Below are 17,236 nucleotides of genomic sequence, written 5' to 3' on the forward strand. Positions count from 1 at the left end.
TGTCAGGAATGTAGTTTGTTCTTGGGACCTTTCCCAACATCCGTTTTGTTTTTTACGGCTTTTGTGGGTGGGGAGGTTTTGACAGCAGCAAGAGGAGGAGCCTCCACTCCTTTTGTAGACCCCCACAGTTTATCTGGGTAGATGCCATCACCCATAGAGCTAACTCTCTCCAATTTTCCATGAGCTCCTTGTGAAGTTTTTGGGTCTTTTCAACAGGGAGCTAGCTACTCAGAGCCTTATTCGGGCAGATCTTGGCTGTTCTGGAACATTCACTTTTCCAAGATGAGACATGTGGAAAGCCTTCAGGGATCTCTGTTTCCAGGTACTCTGATGGAATCACCTTCCTCGCTGGGAGGAAACTCTTAGCAGCTCCCTGGCTGGAAAAATTCAGCAGGGAGCTCAGAAGACCAAGCAGCAAAAAGAACATAGGCCTGAGGGAGCCACTCTCCTTCAGTTTGTCACCTTTCCAGTCCCTGTGGCAAGGCCCTTGGCTGAGGCACTGATGGGCCAGAAGGGGGTTATACACTGGAATGGGACCAGGACCAGTGGGTCACCACCCCTGCAGTAGGACATAGATGTGGCCTTTGTCAAGCAAGTCTTCCTGTAACAAAGGAAGACTGGGTTCATCTGATCTCTGGTTGCCTTCAAAGAACATTGGGAAACTTGAGTTGTTCAACATGGAGCTGTCAGACATATATCTAGAGCTGAGGGTGGTGACACTGGAGTGTGTTACTTCTCTTCTATTTCAGTCTGCTTCCAAGTGCAGTTCAAAGTGTTGGCCATTGTATCAATGGATGTGGAACTAAGTAGGAAGGTTAGAACAGCAGTCAAGGAGAGAAAAACTTAGTGACACAGAAGGAAGGCACAGGTTAAGAGGAAAGCTACCAGGAAGTGATTCAGCACACAAAGTAGAGAGAGCGAGAGCAGGAGGATCAGAGAGAGTTAGGAGTTAAAGAAAGCTTGCTTTTAAATAAAGTTCTTTGTTTTATAATACTCTGCCCTGATCCTTATTGATAACATCACACTTGAAACTGTCATCACATTTTACATACCTGCCAACATTTTGGAAGGGCAAAGTGGGACAACCCTCCTACCATCACACCTGCCCAATCTTTGTTGGTTTACAGCAATAAAAACATACAGTAAAACAATTAAAAACTGACATCACTTGACCACTGTGGAAAGATGCATTCTTAATGCCTGCACCCTTAAATGCCTGCATAGGCCTGGCTGAATAGAAAAGCTTTCAGCAGGCATTTAAAAGTTGGTACAGAAGGCACCCACTGAATCCATTGGCAGAGAGTTCCACAGGATTGGGCAATAACAGTAAAGGCTCAGTTTCTTGTTACTGTCAAATGAGCCTTGCCAGCTCAGGGAATGACCAACAATGTTCCTACATATGATCTCAGTGATGTGTTACCCACGGAACACAATCCTACAAAATAAAACCTGATTGGAATGGATGGGAATTGCAGAACAGCACTATGTTGTATATGCCACAGAGGTCAGGCCTGTAGTCTCTCACTTTCTGGCCCATCATGATGTCAGCTCCAGAAACTGCAAATAGCCACACAAATGTGTGTATGTTTGTGTGTGTGTGTGTGTGTGTGTGTGTGTGTGTGTGTGTGTGTGTGATATCAAGGGCTTGTCTCCTGCTCCTGCTAGGTTTCTTAGGTGCTGGTGCTCTCTTTTGAAAATGTACCTTCCTTAGAAACAACAAGAATCTGGAAGGATATTTCCCGAAACCTTGGAGTGGCTACATCCCTTGTTTAATTTATAACTCAGGCACAGTTCTTCCATTTTATTAAAACAGAGAAGCTGCGACAATTATTTTCATAATTAACTGACTCTCCAAATTAACGCCAATTACACTGTGTAATCATGATTAAGATTATGCATTAATCAACTGCTCCAAGTTAGTGATTAGGCTCTTTAATGACTGCAAAGAACTTGCATGGAGGTGTGGGTGGGTGTGCGCAGCTGTCACCCAGAAGGAGTCGGGTGCTGCAGTGGCAGCAACCCCGGAATTTGCACGCAGGTGCCACTGAGTTGCTCCATTCCTGTGAGTGGAGGATGAGCGCATGGACCACAGCAGGCAATGCGCATCTGGATTCCAGCACAAAGGAATTGTAGCAACAGAGATGAACGAAATGGGACATGAAAGGTCTCCTAATATAGCATAGAGGCAAGGATGGGTTTTCCAATTCATCATTCTAGAGTTCTTGCAGCCTGCCCTTGTATAGCATGCCGTACAGAACAGTAGCTGACCCTTGCCAAGTCATGGAACAGAGGTGACTCCCTTATTGATAAATCTCACCAGTGGATCAGGCATTCAGACTGTCTATTGAGCTATGGCGAGTCTTATACCAAGTCAGACCATTGGCCCACCTAGCTCAATATTGTGTATAATGACTGGTGGCAGGTCTCCAGGATTTCAGAAAGGAGTCTCTTTCAGACCCTCCAAGGGTCCCTATCTTCCAGGGACAGTCCCGGATTTACAGAAGCCATCCCAGTTTCTGATTTGATCCTGGAATTTCCCACTTTTCCTTAGGATGTCCCTATTTTCTTCAAGGAAATGTTGGAAGGTTTGGTAGGACGTTCCTACTTTCATTGGAGAAATGTTGAAGGGTATGGAGTTGTCTGACCCCTGAGCCATCTGAAGGCAGCTCTGTATAGGGAAGTGTTCTAGTGTTTAATATTTTATTATGTTTTTATATGTGTTGGAAGCTGCCCAGAGTGGCTGGGGCAACTTGGTCAAATGGGCAGGGTATACATCATCATCATCATCATCCTTATTGAATAAAAAGGTAAAGGGACCCCTGACCATTAGGTCCAGTCGTGACCGACTCTGGGATTGCGCGCTCATCTCGCTCTATAGGCCGAGGGAGCCGGCGTTTGTCCGCAGACAACTTCCAGGTCATGACTTAGCCACTTCTGGTGAACCAGAGCAGCACACGGAAATGCTGTTTACCTTCCCGCCAAAGTGGTACCTATTTATCTACTTGCATTTTGATGTGCTTTCAAACTGCTAGGTTGGCGGGAATCATTATTGAATAGGATGTCCCTATTTCCATCAGAGAAAGATTGGAGGGTATGCTCTCCCAAGCCTACTTGGAGCTGCTGCGGGTGGAATCTGGGACTTGCTACTTGCAAGGCAGAACCTCTGCCACTGAGCTCAGGAGATGCTCAGAGTTGAGAAAAGCCCTGCTGGATCAGATCAGAGGCCCATCTAGGCCAGCATCCTGTTCTCACAGTGGCCAACCAGATGCCTCTGGGAAGCCTGCAAGCAGGATTCAAACACAAGAGCAGCCTTCCTGTGGCTTCCAGCAACTGGTATTCAGAAGGGCCCACTGCCTCTGACAGTGGAGCCAGCACATAGCCATCATGGCAAGTAGCCAGTGACTAGCCCTCTCTATGGATTTGTCTAAATCCCTTTCAAAGCCACCCTCAGAATGGGCTGCTTGAATGCAATGGTGTCGCTTTCCAGGTTTTCTGCAGCCCCCCTGGATGCAGCAGGGGAGATTTGCTTTGTCGCCTTGTGTTTGCAGCAAAGCCCTTTCTGCCTAATCTGGGGCTCACAGCTGCCGTCTTGTCCAGCCCCCCAATCCCAGTTGTGTTGCCTTCCTTGGAAGAAAAGCTTATTATGTCCAAATGGATGCCTGGAGTGCTAATTTATTTCGGATCAAGTGCAAATGTAATCCCAATCCCAAAGCTGCTGTATTGTATCGTATAAGAAGGCAGGGCAGGAAACAGAAAATCTTCTCTTGAAAGGGAGCAGCCTGAGAGGGACACAATATCCTCCGTTTATTAACCAAAGCGACATAAAGCCGGCTGTCACTTCAATGTGATACGAAAGGCAGCGCAAATCTCTGCGTGGCATTTGGTGGGGAAAGGGTGGCGCTTATAGCTAGGCTGCTTCAGCTGGTCCCAGGTGCTCCATGAAGGATGGAGAGGGAGTGGGGCAGCCCAGATATCCACCCCACAACCCCATTTAACTGCGGGGGAGCAGCTCCCTGCTCTGTCTGCCAGTTGGAGCTGCCACCTTCCCCGTCTCAGCTCATGCTGGGCAGAAGGAGCAGATGCTCCCCTGTCTCTCCACATTAAGTGTTTCTGTTGCTGGAGGATGCTTGGCAAGGGCTCGGGACTCTTCCTAATGTAGCGCTCAAACGAGAAGGTCCTCTTTGACTGTATTATTTTGAATAATTGATCCCTTCAAGTTGGAGTCAGAGTGCTGCTGTGATGGAAAAGGGTTGTCATCTCATAAATACTTCATGGGGAAGATGATGGGAGTCATCTCGGAGGGTACTGGGGGTGGGGAAAAGCTAGCAGAGCTCATTGCTAGCAGAGCTGAGTGCCACCTTAGATTGGCCCCAGAAGGATCCTCCCCTCAGATGTGGAATTCAGAGCATTGCAGTATCTATTTATTTGTTTTAAATCTATGCCACCATTCTTGCCCAAGGACAACCAACAGCAGCTGGCAGCCATCCACATATTAAAAGAATATAGCAAACTATCTCAAAATTGCAGCAAAACATGCAAGCAAGAACTCCTAAGGAACTTGAAGGCTTTCTGGATGTTGAGGGACACCAGAACCACTTCCCTCCTTGTTTGAAATCAAATGGGCCAGTGTGATGCAGTAGTTAGAGTGCTGGACCACACAGAAAGCTGAGTGAACTTAGGCAACTGCAACTCTCAGCTGTCTCACAGGATTGTAGTACTCTTTTATCATCCATTCTTGAGAACATCAAGAAGGACTGAGCTGGTAGAGGCTATTGACACCATCCTGTGCCATTTTGCTTGATCTGCTCTCATTGAAGTGTGCAATTAATTGAGGAGGAGGAGGAGGAGGAGGAGGAGGAGGAGGAGGAGAATGCTCCCTTTCAGTGTTCTAGCTTGTAAGAGTGTTTTTATCAGACTCTTTGCAGTTTGTTTGACTGTTTCACGACAGGCTCGAGTGATGGGAGGTGGTGATGGGGAGTTGTCAGGGTATGGGCAAGACTTCCCCTTTGGCTGATAAGAGCCAGCCAGTCACATGTTTGAAGCAGGTTGACATGGGACTCACAGGGTGGGGGCAGGGCGCCTCTCCTGACACTTAGAATTGCTGGTCAGGTTCTGGCAGGCCCCTCCCTTGAAATATTGCTTTGGGGAGGGATTAGTTTAGAGAAAGAGTGAGTAAGAGGCAACATAATAGAAGTTTATAAAATTATGCATCACATGGAGAGAGTGGGCGGATAAAAGTTTTACTCTGGCTCTCAAAATGCTAGAACTTGCAGACATCCGATGAAGCTGAATGTTGGAAGATTCAGGATGGATAAAAGAATGTCCTTTCCTAATGGGGAGTTGAACTATGGCACTTGCTCCCACAGGAGGTAGCGATGGTCCTCAAGCTAGATGGCTTTAAAAGAGGATCAGACCGATTCATGGAGGAGAAGGCTTTGGTGGCCACTGGCTATGGTGGAGGCTACGCTCTGCTTCCATGTTTGGATGCAGCAATGTCTCTCAATTCCAGTTGCTGGAAATTGCAAAAGGGGGGGAGAGGGCTCTTGTGCTCGCATCCTGCTTGCTGGCTTCCCTTTGGGGCATCTGGTTGGCCACTGTGAGAATGGGATGCTTGACTAGATGGGCCATTGGCCAGATCTAGCAGGCTGTTCTTAGGTTCTCATGGGACAGCTGCTGAAAACCTATTTATTTTAGCAACCCTACCCAAAGATATAGTTTAGTTACCTATATTTGTCTTAAAGGTTTTGCTGATTTTACCTGTGCTTTTATTGATAGTTTTATTATGGACACATCTTTGTGAGTCTTCTGATTAACTGTTCTCTGACTTTTTAAAGTACAGTACTGAGATAAATAAACAAATCCTCTGTCTGCATTCTTAAAAGTACATTTCCCAGCTTTTATAGCTGCAGCGATCAGCTTGAAAAATGCATAACTAGCGCCAGGTGACATTTGGGAAGCTCTTGGGGGGTGGGGGGGACCTTCAATGATGACAAATGCATAATGGTGCTTCTGTATTCTCTGTGGATTTTCTTGTGTGTGTCCCTCCCACCTGACCATAGGCAAAAGCAAAATAAACAGATGCAAAATTGCTCTGAAATTGCAGATTTCAGAGACTCTCCTTAGTGTGGGCATCTTGAGGGCAAGAATGGAGATTTAATTGCTGGGTGCAGATTCCTTTGGACTCCCACTGGGAGAACTCTCATCCCAATCCCCACTCAGCCATCAAGCACCCAGGATGAACTTGGGCCAGCCCTGCTTCCTCAGCCTCCTTTTCCTCGCAGGGCTGTTGTGAAGATAAGAAAGGAGATAACGCTCCCGTGGATTATCTTGGCAGAAGGCAGGCTAGCATTCAAATCAATAAAATATAATTAAGTGCCTGGAGAACTGCAAAGGATCCAGCCGTGTTAAGAAACAGCAACAGACAAGCTCTCCTGACACTGGAAAGGGAAGCTGGCTTTCCGCTAATGAATCGGGAGATCCATCTGTTACTGGCTGCATCTGCGTATTTCATTCATCCATTAATTATTTTGAGTTGCTTGTTAATCAGAGAGTGCCTGGTTGAGGTCCCTCAACACTGTTTCACAGGAGAGCAAGGAGGGGGAAAGGAGGAAAGGAAGGAAGGCATGCATGAGATTCCCCCTCTCCACGTCTCTGAAACAAGGAGATACAATTACATGATTTCCGCCTGGGTTCTGGTGCTTCAGTTGGAGAGGTTGTCAGTGGGGAATAGAGGACAAGCCTTGAAAATGCAGAGCCAAGAAAGAAAGAAAAAGCTTTGCAATGCTGTGACATGAACTGCTCTGCCTTTGGGGAGAGATAATGGCATTAACAACTTCTGAACAGCAAAAAGCAGGCCTTCTATGGTGTGTGCATTCCAGTAACCCAGACTGTTCCTCTAAGTTGGCTCAGAATGAAGTTTCTGCTTGTCTGAACTCAGAGGCAAATCTGAGGAGAGCAGGCAGAAAAGAGGGGGGCAAAGAGAACCTGATGTCTAAAACTAGGGAAGAACTTGAGGACTCTGGGAGGAAAGAAAAATCGATTTATATTGGCTAACTTGCTCATCAACAGCCCAAGCCATTTGGTGAACTATTGGGTGCTACAGAATCTTCATGAACATTCTATTTCAGAAGAAATATGTTTGTTTTGAAAAGTTGGATAGTTGTAAAATCTTAAATTTCTAGATGGATCAGTTGTGCATGGAACTGAGTAGAAGGGGCACTACCCTAAAGTTAACCCTGAGTGATGTCCACAATCTGCTGCAAGGTATTAGTGCAGTCAGGAACAATGGATACAGTTTACTGAATCTGAAACACTGCAGCTATTGTCCGAGTTGGACTAGTAACTTGCAGCTGGTTGTGAACACCACTTAGGATAAAGTCCAAAATTCCCATCCCCTCTAGTCATTTCCATGAGCAGCTTTTTGTCTGATCCAGTGGAACTGGGAGCTTGTACTCTGATCTTTTACTCTTAAACAGGTGTGAGAGATGAGGAACGTTGGTGTTTAAACCTTATGATGAACCAAACACATAAGGGATTTGTATGCTAAACGGGGAGAGTAGAGACTTGCCTTTAATGTGTGGAGGGGGAGGAGTGCTAATGAAGTAGAATCCTACATAGATAATGCTGCACACTTCAAACATCCCATTCTAACTTCACTACAACTTTGTTTACTAAATCTATGGACAATCAATTGAAAAATTTCATCTCAGGAATTCTTGACATGGATGCTGGCCAGAACCTCAATTGCCCCCAAATAGAAAACCTTGCAGGACTTGGTGGCAGGGATGCAAAACTGAATTTCACACAATTAAAATAGCCAGTGAATTATCCCATACTTCGCTGCTGGCAGCCTATATGCAGCTTAAATACCACATCAAATAGTGCCTTGTTTTCATCCGGTCAATGCCCAAAGAGAGCTACATTTTAGGGTGAGCCTTGGCTTGATTGACCAATCAGAATTCCCAATCTGTACCCAGTCATGTGTCTCAACTATCTCCCTTCCACCCGACACTGACATCCACAATTCACAAACATTTACTACATTCAGATTGAGGGAAGAAGTTACTATGCTCTTGCAAAGATGTGCCATCTGACTCTAGGAAGGCAAGGCAAGACAGAAAGTTGTACCTTCACAGAGTCATTTCACACTCCCTGTGAAAATATGGCTACACTAAGGGCACATTGATGTTTTCCATGGTCAACATGGAACAAGCAAAGCAAAGATGCACAACGCCAGATATGTAATAGGCATTTATCTGGGGCGCATAATGCACATGGCTGGTTGTACCTCCCTGGCACACAGGTGTGTTTAATGCCTCAAACCCTAGTGTGCCTCTGGGGACCCCAAACAGGTGAAGCAGTGCTGAGAGGTGCAACTGGAGTCTTGATATTGAGCAGCCTTGACCTGGACAGTAATTCTGTTCTTTCCTTGCAGGAGGAATCTTTGAATATACAGACGGCCCAAATGCCCAGATAATGAATGCGGAGGAGCAAGCCTTCCGATTCTCAGCAAACATTATCAATAGGAATAGAACACTGCTACCCAACACAACCTTAACCTATGATATCCAGAGGATAAGCTTCCATGATAGCTTTGAAGCCACGAAGAAAGGTGAGTATGGAACATGTCCCTCTTTCTCCATAGTTTTTGGGTCCTGTCCAGTGAAGGACTTCACGGACAAGAACATTTACAGGTTGATGTGCTTGGTTGTTGTGGCTGAACTCGGGAGTTGTTGGGCTCTTTGATATGTCCTAAGAGCTCATGACCTAGCCCCATTTCTGCTGCCCTTCCTCAGTGGGCCTGGTGTGTTATGAAACCCATGAAGAACATACAGAGTTTAGCTTTCTGTGGGAGATACATGGATGCCACCCTTGGGGCAATCATTTCTTGAAGTCATGTTAGCAGAGAGTGAGGTCGGCAGTGACTGGCTCAATATCACACCCAGTGATCTTCAGGGGCTGAGTGGGGATTTGAACCCTGTTCTCCCATGTCCTAGTCTAACATTCTAACAACTACACCACAGGCAGAAGAATAGATGATGGGAACATGGTGTTGAAGAATGGAGAAAACCAAAGAGGAAGTTGAATGCAGGTCTAGAGATGGGAGGCGAGATTGACTAGATGACCCCTTGTGTCCCTGCCAACTCTACAATGCTATGATTTGGCCTGTTGAAAGGAGGGAAGTGGGCAGGCCCGAAAAAACTAGAAAACGGAGCCTTTTTTGGGTAGAGGGGCTGGGCTCTGCCCTTGTAAGATCACCAGGCACAGTTGAAGGGTTGTACAGAAAGAGAGAAACTCTGCCAATGATCGCTGCCAATGATCCAGCAAAAGTGGTCACCAAAGTGCCACATTTCTTTGCATTAGTTCTGCATTATTGCTGAATCAGATCTCCACAGGAATTGAGCCTGGTGCCAAGAAGTCCTGGTGCCACAGAAAGCCTTACTTGCTATCCTCCGTCCAGGCGACTAAACATCCAATAACCCAAACCTAATTAAAGCTTTTTTAAAAAAATAAAAACAAAATCTTATGTGATTCCATCTAGAGCTGAAGCTAATGGAATGTGACAAGTAAATAAGGATTAGGTTTTTTAAAACAAAAAAACAAACAAAAACCATGCACACATAGCTTCGATTGAATATGGCTTCGATTGGTAGAACGGTACTGTTTTTCTTTTTTTTTGGGTAACATCTTTATTGAAAGTTCAAAAAGTACAGTACATAACCATAGGTGCACCAGACGTGGTGAGACACAAATGAAAAAAGAGGGAGAGAGAGAAACAGAACCCGTGCAGAAGAGAAAACAAAGGGGGGAGGGGAAAACCCCCAAAACTATATATTTTACAAGGTTGTTATTGTACTTCACCAGATCTTAACCCATTACAGTATTTGTAAGAATGGATTCCAAATAGCATTGAATTTTTCCATGGCACTGTTACTGCTGCCACATAATACCTGCTCCACATTTGTAAGAACATGAACTTTTAGCGTGGCAGCAGCTACACTTTGGAAATCCCTATCTATTGATATCAAGCAGGCTCCTTCACTGTTTGTACTCTTTTCGGTACCTGACAAAAACAGTTTTGTTTCAGCAAACCTACCCAGATGGTTAGAAAGTTGATACATGTTTTAATTTGTTCTAAATCTGCTGTTAACTTTTCAAAAGTCTTAAATTATTGTTAATTTTTTTTGACAATAATTTTATTGCTTGATCTTTTTTTGTAAACTCTTTGAATAGTTTAAAAAAAAAATAATTGAGCGGTATATAAATATCATGAAATAATAGACAAACAAATGCCTTTCATGGAAAGTAAGAAAAAGAAAGCAATTCTTTAAAAAAATATAATATTTATTATTTTTCCAACAGTTTAAACACTACAAAAAAAAATTAAACAAGACAATACAATACAAAAACAAAAACACTACATAACACTAACACATTAAACTAACAAAACAGAAACAGTTTAAGACACATCAAACAATTTCAATATCTTATCTTTCATTCACTTGTTTCAACAACCTCCTCACACCTCCCTTTTTGTATTCCACTTCTGTTAATTGTTTCAGCAATTCCTTTCCATCTTCCTCTGTTTTCTGTCCTATAATTATCTTATCATATTCTAACCTTATAAAAGAAAGCAATTCTTGAGCCCACAGGTCTGCCTGTATCTCCCACACATTAATTGGCTTATTTGCCAGGCGACATTACTCACATTTCAAATGGGGAAATTTAATTTCCAGCTTAGAAATCCCTGTAACATTTCCATGGTTACACTTTTGTCGTTGTTTCGTTAGCTTGTTCCTAATTTTTGTTTCACAATGTCATAAGGCTAAGAACAAGTGACCTTGAGGGATGATGGGGATTTGTAATCTTGTGTTGACACATCCATGTTAAAAAAAAAAAGTTTATACTAGAGTTTACTTTATTGTGGGTCACCACATTTTCAAATGTGTCTTTCTTGTCAACTTTGTTTCTGTTTTCCAGGCTTGAGAAACTGAGGCTGGAGAATAGGGGCTTTGCCAAGTCTCTCCAGTTAGACCAGGGCTGAGTCAACATTTCAACCTGGCTTGTATTCTTCCCCCAGTTACAAACTGGACCTCCCTGAACAAAAGCACTCACCCTAAATTCTCTCATGAGAAAAAGAGCTTCTTCTAGCTGCTCCTTTGTGTTTCAGTGCCTTAAAATTAATTTTGCACATGGCAGCCTGAAAATTTATGGACCTAGCTGAAAATATGTGTTGCTCTTCCAGAAGAGCTTGTTGTAAATACCATAGTTTACTATGCCAGTGAGAACTGTGAATGGAGTGGGGAGACCCTTAGGATGCATCCGCTGTGTTCTTACAAGAGCATCATTCTGCTCCTCCTTTATTCAGGGGCTCCCAGCTGCATGTCCTAGGAGATCCAGTGGGGCAACTGATTATCTAGTAACAACTGTGGTTTTCTAATGAGGAAGCGGGGATCTGTTGTTGCCGTTGTTGTTGTTGTTACTACTACTACTTTTATTTATTTATTGCCTGCTCTTCACCCTAAGGTCCCAGGGTGGGTCACAACATTAAAACACACTATTAAAAACAAATTGAAACAACTTACAACCATAAAAATAAGGTGGGTCCTACTAGATGTACCTGGTGTGTCATAAGCCAGGGTAAAAAGGTGCATTCCCCAAAAGCTGTACAATGAGGGTGGCAGACACCTCTGTGCGGAGGGAATTCCACAGCTTAGGGGCCACCACAGAGAAGGCCCTCTCCTGGGCCACCCCACCCTGAGCCTCTGAAGGTGGAGAAACTACCAAGAGGGCCCCCTCTGTTGATCTCAGCACCTAAGAGGATCTGAAGGGAAGGAGGTGGTCTTTTGGATATTTGGGGCCTGAGTCATTTGGGGCAACTTGAATTGGGCCTGGAAACAAACCGGAAACCAATTTTAAAACAGAGGTTATAGGAGATCTAAATGGAACACCAGTCACAAATCTGACTGCTACATTTTTAACCAACTGAAGTTTTTGCGTCATCTTCATGCACAGCCCCATGTAGATCTAGGCTCTGAGGGTGGGATCCAAAAGAGAGTTTGTGACCATGGCTCTCTGTTTGGATCTCTGCTGAAGGTAATACAAGCCCTTCTGGGACAAGAGAACAACATTGCTCAACAAGAGGCAGGTGTCTTCTGTACTTTTTGCCACTGAAGTTTCCTTAGACTCTCCCTTCTTCATGTTATCTTGGGACTGACATGTGAGCATCATGTGCAGCTTTTCTGAAGATTCATGCACAGTATGTCAAATCACTGGAAAGATGAGGGGGGATTTGTATGCTCAAGGTTTGAACTGGTTGTGTGCATCAGAGAGTCTGTGTGGGGAAGTGGTTAGAGTGTCAGACTAGGACCTGGGAGACCAGCCTTCAAACCTTGGCTCAGTCATGAAACTCACTGGGTGTGGCCTTGGGCCAGTCACGCACTCTCAGCTCAGCCTGCCTCACAGGGTTGTGGTGAGGATTAAATGAAGAGGAGCAGAACCATGTGCAGCACCTTGAGCTCCTAGGAGAAAAAAGTAAGATATAAATGCAACAAAGGCAATGCAAATGCAAAATGCATTATCCCAATGGAGAGGTTCAGGTCTTCAGTTCTGCCTTTCTTAATAGCCACTGTCAGGTGTTTGCCTGAAAGTCCAAAGGGGACTTCAAAGCATGCTTGACTGAAAATGCATAGAAGCCTTCATGCAATCAGTAACTCTCATAAACCTCCCACATACAGGTCATGGGGCTTGTATAAACCCTCCTGCTCCTCTACACACTTTTAACCCTTGTGTTTTCAGGCAAAAGCCTGAAACGGCTCATGTAGGGTGGAAATCCCACACACTACATGGGCTGCTAAATCCATCACCAGTTGAATGACTCAGTTTTGTTTTGTCTTGTCAGTAAAATTCTCTGTCTAACAAGAGATGAAATATATTCTGTTGGCTTCCTTCCCCCACCAGCCATAAGAAAGCATCTTTTCCCTGGCGAAAGGATGATTAAACAAAATACTCTCCTAATCTGCTAAATGAAGGGCTTCGCCTGGCCTTGAGGATGAGCCCTCCATAAAAACAGGCTAAGTGGGAGGGTTGTGTATGCTGTTTCCCCAAAAATTATCCTAGAGCACACATTGCGGTGTGACTAATTAAATATGACTGGTCAGGGCTGCTTCAAACATTACAATACAATACATTGCAAGTGAGATGTGTGCCTTTCTGTGGCTCACCCCATTAGCATGTGGGAGGAAAGCATGGCCTTTGACATAAGCATCATGGTCTGTGGTGGTATGAATAATAAGATCCTCAGGTGGGCTGAGTTGCTGGCTCAGTGAATTAGGGAGGCAATCTTCTGACACTGCCTTTCATGCTGAAAGCCCAGATTCTTAATCTTGCAAGCTGCCTAATCGTGCAAATTGGCCTTTGACTCGGGCCAGCATCTTTCTTGATCTCCTCTGGTTGTTTCTTCCTTTCTGCCTTGGTATGAGTGATGGACTCGATCCCTTTCCTTTCCAGCCTGTGACCAGCTGGCGCTTGGTGTTGTAGCAATATTCGGGCCTTCCCAGGGTTCCTGCACCAACGCCGTCCAGTCCATTTGCAACGCGCTGGAGGTCCCCCACATCCAGCTGCGGTGGAAGCATCACCCTTTGGATAACAAAGACACTTTCTATGTCAACCTTTATCCGGACTATGCCTCTCTCAGCCATGCTATCTTGGACCTTGTACAGTACCTGAAATGGAGGTCAGCCACTGTGGTGTATGATGACAGTACAGGTAAGCAGGGTTAGTGGGAGCCCATTGGATTGATGGGGACAAAGGGCCCTTGTTATGTTGCAGAAGCCTCTGGACCACACAGTGGCCTTCAAGAAACATGGGAGTCATCATACGTTGGGAGGCATTGACATGAAAATGGAAAATTGACCCAGTTATTCATCTTCAGACATTTTCTAAGTCACTTTATAGTGGCCAGAATGTTATTTTATTTCTCTCAGCTTGCTCACCACAGCTAACCAATCAGATAGCAAATCATATAAAAACAAAGAACCACCTAATTGAACCCAGTCACGACAACCAAAGCATAAAAATAAAATTCCAAAGCAGGCATCAAAAATTTGAAGCCAAGTCAGCAAAAAAAGAAAAATCTTCCACCAAAAACTTCCTTCATAAAGCCAAGTCTTCACAATCTGCTGTTTGCTGCAGAATATAGACTAGCCTTCCCCAACCTGATGCCCTCCAGATCTGTGGAACTACAGCCCCTATTGGCTCCAACCAGCACGGCCATGCTACAGTCCAAAGCATCTTGAGAGGCTGATACAGAATCTCACCAAAGGATGTGCAGTCTAGCCTGTGAAGTCTTGACAATCACAAATGAGTTGTTTGGCTCTTGATAGGACTATCCATTTTTCTTCTTCTTCTTCTTCTTCTTCTTCTTCTTCTTCTTCTTCTTCTTCTTCTTCTTCTTCTTCTTTTGCATGCACTGTCATTCTCTGGTAAAAAAAAAGGTCCCACACCCCACACTCTTCCTGCAGCCTGTCTCTCTTGGGAAAATGCCTTATCATACGCCATCTTTCCAAATGTGTATAATCGAAGCCAGGCTGCTAGTCTTGTAAGCCCCCCTTTTGTCTGGGCTGCCTGACGGTCACTTTCCAAGGTCCCAGGCCACATAGTTTTCCATTCTCAGGAGTTGAAATCTTTTAGATGGCTGTGCTTGGATTGAACTAGATACCGCAACTGGGCTGGAACCAGTGGTTACTGCAGCTTGTTTTATTGTCTGTCTAAGTATACTTTCTTGGCTCTTATCTTTTGGCCCAGAAATATACTAAAATAAATTCATAAATTATGTGTGCAAAGCATCTAGTGTTACCCTCAGTGAATACCTGCTCAATGAACACAATACAAATATCTCTGGGAAGAGTATAATCAGGGCACCCTTACAACTCAGAATGGCTGCCACTTAAGTTACCATATATGCTGCTCATTCACACTCACAAGGACATCCTCCCTTCTTTGTGTTAGAGACACAAGCACACAGCTCTGAATATGTATGTGTTTCAATTCAGTCTCCCCATCCAGAGTGACGTGTTGCGTCAGTTGGAAAGTATTTTGTTGGTTTGTCTTGTTGTTTTTTAAGGCAGAGAGTTTCTGGCTCCTGCAATATCATAATTGCAAGCAGCAGGCCAATGCTTTTCCATAATGGAATTAATTACCCCTAAGAAGTCAATTTGTCAAAAGTTTCAATTCCACTTGACCTTGAGAAGGTGGCTGACTGTGGCTCTGTGCACAGGGAGGTTTTCCACCATGAGATGTGTGGTGCTGATGCCGAATCCAGAGGATGCTGCTATGAGCTTGAGATGTTTCAAGGTTACCTAAAGGGATTTTAAACTCCGAAGAGATAATTCAAATGGTTGAGTTGTTGAAGCCACTAGGAAGAGTATACTCTGTATGCCAGCAATGTGAAAACACCAAAAAGCAGGCCTTCATGTCAGGGGAGACCCCACAGGTGGGGTGGCATACAAGTTTGCTTACCACCTGGATCCCTTGGATACTTCTGTGTAAACACCTCACATTCCAGGGGGAAGTGGCCTCAGGATATGACCATTTGGGGGGGGGGATGCTCTGAGCACTTGTGTATTTGTGGCACCCCCTTTTCAGCTGATTTCCACATGCCCTTTAAAACTCTACTTTGAGGAGTGGAGGTTGAACCCCATCCAATTTTCCCTACAAGTGGACTAGCAGAGGGAGCTACTGATTCAGCCACCACCACCACAAAGTGGTCTTACCTCTGTGGTCTTGGCAAGGGGGTGGAGTGGGCAGGAGAAGATTTGGGGCCTTCTATTGACTGATCTGTAAAATACTGTTAAGGTGTGGGGGGGACAAGGAAAAGGATCCCCTCACAAGTGGGTTTCTTGTTAAAAGTAGCACCATAATGGGGAGAACTTCCTCTCCTTTGGAGCTTCTACAGCTCCTTCACCATCACCTAAGATGGTGCAGCCATTAGCTTTGCTTTCTGGAGACGGTTCGCTGCCTGGGCTGTCTTCAACTGTGTCTGGTGTTTTGTGGTTGTCCATGCTCTCTCCAAGGCCTCATCCGGCTGCAAGAGCTGATCATGGCCCCATCGAGATACAACATCCGCTTGAAAATCCGCCAGCTGCCCCTCGACACAGATGACACGCGCCCCTTGCTCAAGGAAATGAAGCGGGGCCGGGAGTTCCGGATCATCTTTGATTGCACCCACACCATGGCTGTCCACATCCTCAAGCAGGTGGGTCCATCATGTGGGGGGGGGGTGCTTCTGGGCAGGTGCTCCCAGGCTGTGGTCTAAGAGCTCCATTCAGGCAGACCATCTGCAATTAAAAACCATGAAGCATCTTGCACTGTGCATTGCAATTGCGACACTATTCAGTGGTCTGCAAAGACCCTCAGAAAATTCCAAGTGTTTTTTGTTGAGTGGGGGCAGAGTTTGGGATCTGCTGCCTTAGAGAATGCCAGTATTATGCTTTGTCCAGAGCCTGGGTGGGTGGGGCTAGGACAAGCCAGTTCACTACATGGGTCAATACAAAGGAGGAGGGCGGTATAAAAGAACAGGGGTGAACATGAGTGAGAAACAGTAAAGAAAAAACAAAACACAACAACCCTAAGAAGAGCCATGCTGGATCAGACCATCTGGACCAGTATCCTGTTCTTGAAGTGGCCAACCAGATTACTTTCTTTCTTTCAAGCCCTAGTACCCCACTTTTCTACCAGAATGGCTCCCAAAGTGGCTTACATACAATTAAGGGATGCAGGTGGCGCTGTGGTCTAAACCACTGAGCCTCTTGGACTTGCTGATCAGAAGGTCAACAGTTCAAATCCCCACAACAGGGTGAGCTCCCGTTGCTCTGTCCCAGCTCCTGCCAACATAGCAGTTTGAAAGCATGCCAGTGTAAGTAGATAAATAGGTACCTCTGTGGCGGGAAGGTAAACGGCATTTCCATGGGCACTGGTTTCCATTATGGTGTTCCATTGCACTAGAAGCAGTTTAGTCATGCGTGGCCACATGACTCGGAAAGCTGTCTGCAGACAAACACCTTTAACTTTACATACAATGAAAATGAGATGGTCTCTCTTTTTTGCACCAGAGCTTTCCCTGAGAAAACTCGCTCTTTAAAGCTCAATCAGAGAAATGGTAACCTGCAGAAAACCCAAATTGCTGTTTGCTCCAATTCAGCTTTAAAGGGCGCTTGGACACACAGCTTTAAAATGT

The 17,236-nt window shown here is 45.0% G+C and overlaps 1 protein-coding gene across 1 annotated transcript in view; it reads left to right on the forward strand.

The window, feature by feature from the left end:
* The window catches only part of GRIK3 (glutamate ionotropic receptor kainate type subunit 3), a 200,846-nt gene that overhangs the window by 115,840 nt on the left and 67,770 nt on the right, over nucleotides 1-17,236 (forward strand). The window contains exons 2-4 of the mRNA XM_083751411.1: nucleotides 8,435-8,611; nucleotides 13,510-13,767; nucleotides 16,074-16,255. Of these exons, the coding sequence (XP_083607537.1) occupies nucleotides 8,435-8,611; nucleotides 13,510-13,767; nucleotides 16,074-16,255 (617 nt within the window). The remainder of the gene's footprint in view (nucleotides 1-8,434; nucleotides 8,612-13,509; nucleotides 13,768-16,073; nucleotides 16,256-17,236) is intronic.

This window comes from Podarcis gaigeae, assembly GCF_964106915.1.
Source record: "Podarcis gaigeae genome assembly, chromosome: 8".
Classification (NCBI taxonomy): Eukaryota; Metazoa; Chordata; class Lepidosauria; order Squamata; family Lacertidae; genus Podarcis; species Podarcis gaigeae.